Source organism: Lepidochelys kempii, chromosome 3, assembly GCF_965140265.1.
Source record: "Lepidochelys kempii isolate rLepKem1 chromosome 3, rLepKem1.hap2, whole genome shotgun sequence".
NCBI lineage: Eukaryota > Metazoa > Chordata > Testudines > Cheloniidae > Lepidochelys > Lepidochelys kempii.
In genome coordinates, this window is record NC_133258.1 from 193,611,643 (window position 1) to 193,619,332 (window position 7,690).

The following is a 7,690-nucleotide window of genomic DNA, read 5'->3' on the forward strand; positions in this document are numbered from 1 at the left end:
GAGCCACGCAAAAGCAGATCTCGCATTTATGAGCAGGAATATGCTGTCTCCCTGTCCCAAGGTTTAATATTCACTCTGCCACCTTCCCTCGCTTTAAGTGGCGTTTGCCTTCAGTCTAAGGACTTTGTTGGCTTGTTTTGTGTCCCTAGCAGAGCTTTCTCATGAGCCCAATAAGCGTGGCCCTATGAGGGCTCCAACTAGCCCAAACCAAAGGGAAGCAAATAGGTATTTTTCTCAGGCAACATAACAAGGTCATGGAGCCAGGTAAATACACTGCAATTTTCCAGGCGAGTTCAAGAAGGCAGCGGGTAGATGGAACATATTGTGATAGATGGCCCAGCCCTGGCGGATTTAAAGGCAAGATGGTGCATTGTGAAGAATAAAAACACGGACACTGGCTCCTAAACGTGCCACTTCTTTTCCCTGCGTCCCCGTGGCTGCCGGCTGCCCCAAGCACGTCAGCAGCGAGCCCCTTTGCCTTGGGATGGGACCGGCGGCGGTGGGAACAGGAGCTCGCCCCGCTCAGCTCCCTTCGGGGGCTTCTAGGGGTGACTGAAAAGGCTCCCCCTGGGTTTCGCTCCGCTGGACGGGCTCCAGCCACACACACACCTTGCAGGGGCTTCCTTCCCACACAAAGCGGCGGCCCACACTCCGGGAAACAGAGGATAAAAGGTAAGAAGATGGCTCTCTTCCCCCCCCCCCCCCGCCCTTTCATCCTGAAGGATCCCAACGTCCTTTTGACAGACGGGAAGGATCACTTGGCCCACCACTGCAATGAAAAATAAAAGGCTTTTCGCTCCTCGCTGGCTGTCCCTGCCTTTATTTGCTCTGCTCTAGGCACACGCTGTTCCCTGTACAACGGCCCGCAGAGAATCAGATCCGAGGAGGATCCTTTCCCCCGGTCCCCCGTTAGGGTAGGGCTGCGTCTGCCGCCGGGGTTGGAGGTGGGGGGAGAGGGGGATGACGGCGATCGATATTAGACTGACTTTAAAAGTAAAGTCTTTTTTCCTCCAGGGCTTTCACTCTTCTCGAGGGGCCAAGCGAAGTCAGTGCGCGGTAAGTGTGTGTGTGTGTGTGTGAGAGAGACACAACTTAATGAGATCCAACTACCTTATTACGCCTCTGCTGTTTCCCTCGCAAACCAACGCACCCCGCCCATGGCTAGAGCTATAATCTAATGTATTTCATTTCAGCCCCAAGCGTCCTTCCTGAGCCAACAGGAAAAAGGCCCAATCCCCTCCTGCAAAATACGTTTTGGTATCTTATCTGCACCTCTCACCCCCCTCCCCAAGCCCGGACTCCCCCCCCCCAAATTTTTTTTTTACTTTGCTCGCCAACAAGGTTGCACGTGTTTACACAAATATACCTCTCCACAAGCACAAAGTATTGCTCCTTAAATAGTTATGATCCGGACAGGGCGTCCCTAGGTACATAAAGCCCCAGTGAAAGGCACCGCTCCATGCAGAAGGCCCAGCCCCCCGACCTCAACTCAGAAGCTGGCTGGAGAGTTTTGCTCCTGGGCTCCTGTCACTAGCTGGCTCTATTTGTGTTATCTCCCCCCCCCCCCCCAGCCGTGCTGGGCTATCAGCGGACGGGGCTGTCGGGATGGGGCCTGGGACGCGCAGGAAGGGGGAAGAGACGCCGCACACGGTGCCCGCCAGCGGCCCGCTGCGATCGCTGCGCCCAGAGCGGGACCTCTCTGGCCAGTCCTTGGGCGGCGGGATCGGGCCCAGAGGCCGCCCCCGCCCCCCGGGCCAGGCATGCCCCGACCGGAGGAGGAGGAGGATCCCCCCACACACACACACGCCCCCAGACCCGCTGAGAACAACCCCAGCAGCAAACTCCTCCGCACTCCCTGGGCTCGCCCTCTTTCCACGCACGGGCGGCGCGGCTCAGGGGAGAGCGGCTGACGGTGCTGCGGGGGCAGGGGCGGGGGGCAGGGGTTGCACACGCGGAGCATCACAGCGCCGCTCACTGAAGCCGCGGGGGCCCCGCTTGGGGTAAAAAAAAAAAAAAAAAGTCAAATGAAGCACATGGCCTTAGAGTTCATGGCCGCGGCTCCCTCCCCCCCCCCCCCCCCGGCGGGATTTCCTACCCCCCTCCCCTCCAGGTAGGCTGAACTCACTGATCCAAGGCGATACACAGCAATCACTTTGCAAGGAACAAATGGCGCAGCACACCGCCCCCCGAGCCCCAGAGCGAGCCCAGGAGGGGAGAGAGGCGGGCCCGGCTGGCACCGGGGGCTCTGGCTCCGGGGGATCCGCTGCAGTGGGGTGCGACCGCCCCCCCCCGCAACCCTGACACAAGCGCTGGGGGGGGGTCCCCCCCTTCTCGGCAAAGGGAGACAAAACCTGCCTGGTTGCAGCGGGGGATCCCCCGGAGTGGGTCTCAGACCCTCCCTACACTTCCACGCGTCTCTAATCCGCTTAGCGGTTCCCATTTGAAATTGTGAGTCACTAATTTTATGGCTAATTCTTTCCCCATGCACGGTTGAAGCAGGGAGCCCGTCTCTCGAGGCAGGAGAAGCGGAGGGGCCGGGGGAACCGAGTCATTTCCCCAACCCCCCAAAAGATGGCAGTCGAAGCTGCCATTCCTCCTCCTCGGGCTCTGCCGAGAGGGAGCGGGCGCAGGAGGAGGAGGACACCACCGGGCTGTTCTCACTCCGCCGGCCGGAGAGTTGTGTGGTTTTGTTTGTAAGAACACACCAGCCCGCCCCCCTCTTTCTGTTCCCCGGATCGCGGCAAATCTCCCGCTCGAGGTGCGGGGAACACGGGGAACACACACACACACCCCCTGCGTGTGGCTAGGCGCGCACCCACACTCACACAGCGACAAACCCGGTCCCGACCACTTGGGGCTTCCAAACTAAACACAACCCAGCTTGCCTCCCTGCTGGAAAGTACAGCGTTGGCCTGTCCACGCAGGGCTGGGAGGGGGATAAAGCCTCCCCAGATATTTGTTTCCCCCTCTGTTAGGGCGGATCGCGGAGGATGAATTGCAGACTGGTTGCCAAAACTCCCCCCCCCCTTTTCTCTTCTCACCCGCCCCCCTTCTCTCTCTTGCAGCCTTTGCTTTGAATGTGGGGTAGCTAGGAAACAGCAAGCAGCCTGCGAAGACGGAATTCCCAACGTGTAAAACGGAGCCATTGAGAGAGTGCAATAAGGCGTGAGGGGGAACTAATCTCCCCATTTACATGTTTGTGGCAATTTTATCTAAATGAATTTTAATGCTAAACGAGGGATAATTCCCTATTTGTAACCCGTTTACTTCTCTTTCCTGTGCCCCCAAAGCCGCCTAAGATCGTGCGATGAACAATAACAATAAAAAATACTGTCAAGCATATTCTTCATTTGGAATGTGTTATAATTACAGCTGATTAAATGTCTCGGGATAGAGGAGCGTTTTTAATGTGAAATATACCAAACCCCCCCTCCACACCCCCTAAAACAGTCATATTAACGAAGAAGCCTTTTGTGAGTCTTCTCCCCACCCCTAAGAAAGGCACAAACGCGTGTGCTCTTTGTTTGCTGCAGGGCGGTTTGTTTTTGTCTTTTAGGAAACATTAAAAAAAGAGAGCAGAAAAGCAGCAGCAAACCCCGCTCCGAGCATTCCCATTTTGGCTCAGAACTGGCATTATTATAAACTCACAAGGCAGGATCAGAAATGTGCAATCTCATCGGTATAGTGGCCCTTTAAAAATCTAGGGAGGGGAGAAAGAACCGAGGATGGGGGGGGGGTATACCCACCATTTGATTTTCCTAATTCACTAGGCTCCAGGAGCCAGCCTGACTCTCCGCTGCCCTAATACTCCCCAGCTAACTCCCGCTTCTTAAGCATCCCCATGCACACTATTCATCCAGTGGATCTGATTCTCCACTCCTTGGCCCTGGTGTAGATCGGGCAGCTCGGATAAACTCAAGGGAGTTACACAAGTGTAAAACCCTTCCGGAGTAAGTGGAAAATCAGCCCCATGGAGTCTTAGGCTGGAACCTCACTGTAAGCAGTGGGGGAGAAATGGATGGTTAGTAGTAGTTTTAAAACACATTTATTATTTAATGGAAAAAGTAAACAAATGGCCATTAACTGCTAGTAACCACCTATCAAGAGGGAATTATTCCCATCCAGAGGACTATTTGCAGACTGAACGCGGCTCTCCCTTCTAGATTTGGGGTTTTTAAAAATTCTACTCGGGGGAAAGAGGGGATGGGGTGGGGTGGGGTTTATGGCTAAAGGCTTATTTTAATGTCATAAAAGGGAGGTTTATTTAGAAGGGAGACTTCTGAAGCACACTCCAATAAACAAAAAGGTGAGAGGAGACTGGACTGCTCCAGCAGGTAAGCCAGTCAATCAAATATCACCTAGTAAACCCACCGAACAACTGGTTCCTCTTTTCAAATGGAAAATAGAATTGTTCAGGGCGGGTTTATGGGGTGACATCTATTTGAATGGCAGACTTCAGAGCTCTAGCCAGCCCTGCTTCAGATGCTACCTTTTGTTTACCAAACAATCACAGCTAGAGGTTTTTTAGGAATTTGTCTTAATTAAAATATTTATGTATTTTTCTTACCCTTAGGAAACACTTTTTATAGCTGCGATTTTATTTAAAGAAAATTATAAGGTACTGCAGCCTAAACATGTTATTTTGTACTATTTAACTAGTTGGCTGCAGTGCAGAAAGTACAGCTGTACGGAAAATTGGTTAATGATCAGTCTTCAGCCAATCAGAGCACAAGACTTCTTTATGAGCATTAGATTTTAAAAGTCTATCATCCTTAGTTTGAGTAGTTAATTTACTTACAAATATGCACTTATCTCAGGCAAGGTTTTAATTTTTTTTCTAAATACACTCAGTTCAAGAAAGTTTAATTGTCAATGATTCAAGTAATGTAAATAAGGTATTAGAGATGTAATTCAGGGAGAGAGAAAAGAGTTAAAATGTTCTGCAGTTAATGCTTTTGAATGTTCAATTTGCTAATAGGCAACCGTTATTCTGACAATCTGTGGTGTAAGCTTTCAGAAAGTTTCTTTATAGAGTGTAGCATTACTTTTAAATAAGGTACTAAGACTTTGGTATTTAAATAGCAATTATAGGTAAATCTTTTTACAGTTTAATCTTGCAGATGCTGGGTTCACATATTACTGGAGAATCACTACAAATTTGGGGGGCAGCAAACAAATTTTTCAAGCAGTGGAGTCAGCATGACAAAAAATAATTTGTTTTTATTTTAGATTCAGATTTCATTACTGCACTCAAACTACTACAACTGGGCTTTGAGTTATTATACAATCCAAACTGTTTCAATCAGAAACTCTAAGACTCAGTGTGCATTGATTATTATTAATAATAATTAGCTCCTTGGTTTCTTGATAGAAAAAGGCTATCAACAAGCATTTGTTTAACCACAACAAAAAGTATAATTAGCTTATCCCACTTAGTAAATCTGTATGCATGCCAACTCATACCAAACTGCTACTTTTACAAAAAATTGCAATAATACAGTTCATTTTTCCAGTCCTTTTTGCACAAAATTTATTTACAATGTATACATAAACGCTCCATGATGGGACTATGGAAAAATGCACACGACTGATGCTTTGCCCAGAAATAAAGTCAACATATTAAAAATAAATCTTCAGTTCATGTTTTGAGCTGCGTAAAACAGGAAGTGATGTATAAGTGTTGCTGAATGGGGACAATGATGCTCTGATGTGACAATTAGGCTTCAAATACACTGCCTTTTGGTTTCCATGCTTCCTTCTACCAGTCTCCTTAAGACACTGCCTGCAACAGCTGATTAATCATTGTTGATGACTGCAGTTTTTCCCATCCTTCCCGATTTACATCTGTTCAGACCAATTCAAATATGGTGAGTAAATGAATTAGACATGCAAATTCACGCCCCAGGCTAGAGAGAGAGAGAGAGAGAGAGAGAGAGAGAGAGAGAGAGAGAGAGAGAGAGAGAGAGAGAGTGTGTCTGTGTGTGTGCATGGCTGAAATCCTAGGATAGAAGAAAGATTCTTCTGCCTGACATAATTATTTTAATGCTCTAAAAATCCTGCAAATAAGCCCTTTCTGTCATTTGCAGGATAACTGTAAGGCTTTTTAACATAAGGAGGCTTCTGGAGGAAGTGAAGAGCTATGGAAACAACACACATAGTGTGGAAAAATTTCACATTTTTTTAAAAAAATCTATAAGAAACAACGTAATATGGATAACAGTATAATAGCATTTTACAATATTTCACTCTTTGTTCTCTTCATGTCTTAGATCGTTATTTAGCATGTCCCCAGAAGTTGACTTCACATAGTGTTTCCTGCTTTCCAGGGTCCCTCGGAAGAATAGGATTGTTCCTTGGTCCAAAGTAGATGCCAAGAATGGAACTCCATAGTCATTGCAGAAAGACAATATTTGAAGTCTGTCATCGTTGCAGACAATGCATATTCCCTTAAGCTACTGAGCATGAATGTCCATCACTTGTCCACTCATTGCTGGGTCTCCTGTATTAAGCATTGTGGGGCTAGATGCTGACATTGGCATTCCAGGGTGGGGTGGTCCTCCATGCATCATCATTGCTGGGTGGTGAGGGTGTCCAGGAATGTAGGTATGCATGGGGGGCCCATGACGCAGCTGAGCAGGATGTGGGGGCATCTGGGGCGGGGTATAACTTGGCTGTCCCATATTCATACCCATTGGACTACCCCGAGACACATAATCCCCTGGCATATTTTGCAGCCCTGTGGAGGAAAAGAGAAATTTGTGATTATGACTATATGGTATATAAAAGTAGCAATTCTATTAAATAAGGCCTTGACCCTGCAAACACTTGTGCATGTGAGTAACTTTACTCATGCCAATAGTCAGATTTAAGCCAAAGGCACTATTCATATGAATAATGTTATGCATGTAAATGTTTGCAGAATTGAGACCTAGGTATGTATTTATAACTTGCAATAAAGCAACACAATGTGAATTATTCATGGTTTTAAAAATCTGGAGGATTTTGGAAGAGTTTATTTTAAAGGAAGAATACCATTTAAACAAAAAGCATGTACACACACACTATTACAATGTTAACAAATCTAACAAATGCTTGAGATGAAATAATTTTCATTACCATTAACAGTAATAACATTTCATGTTATATTTGATCCAGTTGCTCAAGCACAGGACTGAGAACCAGGAATTGTTGAGTTCTCATTCTGACTCTAATCTGGACTACCTCTGTATAGCCTTGGTCAAGTCACTCAACCTCTTTTCCTTATTTAGCCCATTTGTAAAATGGCGATAATATTTAATTCACAGGTCTATTTCAAAGAATAATTAATATGTATTAATTAATGAAGTGCTTTGAAGAAGAAAAGTGTTAAATAGTGTCAAGAGTTAGCAGTTTCTCATTTAAATAGCTTGCTAACAACATTATTTTGCAATATAAAATAGAAGGAAAAGTACTTTTGGTTGTCCAAACACAGTCAATACGAGTACATACATTGTTCAACAAAGGCCTCATATGAAGCTGAAATTGATAGGGTTACTAAGGATGATGGTTAAATCAAACCTGTATTTTTAAACACACAAAAAAATCAGTAACAGTTATCAATTAATTCCTTCCCTGTGACTACTTTTGTCTGAAAAAAATCAGACACAGAACTCAGTCAACCTTTCAGTGATTTTGAGAACAATAAGAAAAA

At 46.7% G+C, this 7,690-nt stretch overlaps 1 protein-coding gene and 1 long non-coding RNA gene across 3 annotated transcripts in view; one reads left to right on the plus strand and one right to left on the minus strand.

Moving 5' to 3' along the window:
• Positions 1-333: 333 nt before the first annotated feature.
• LOC140909657 (uncharacterized) lies at positions 334-3,342 on the plus strand. Its single transcript, XR_012158316.1, has 3 exons — positions 334-672; positions 1,015-1,056; positions 3,066-3,342. It is a non-coding gene; the product is annotated as an uncharacterized lncRNA (long non-coding RNA).
• A 1,858-nt stretch (positions 3,343-5,200) lies between these two features.
• The window catches only part of MEIS1 (Meis homeobox 1), a 124,534-nt gene continuing 122,044 nt past the window's right edge, over positions 5,201-7,690 (minus strand). Inside the window, exon 12 of one of the 2 annotated variants that reach the window (XM_073339466.1) lies at positions 5,201-6,736. In XM_073339466.1, coding sequence (XP_073195567.1) covers positions 6,453-6,736 — 284 coding nt within the window. In that variant the 3' untranslated portion in view covers positions 5,201-6,452. The remainder of the gene's footprint in view (positions 6,737-7,690) is intronic. The other variant, XM_073339467.1, reaches the window with a different exon arrangement.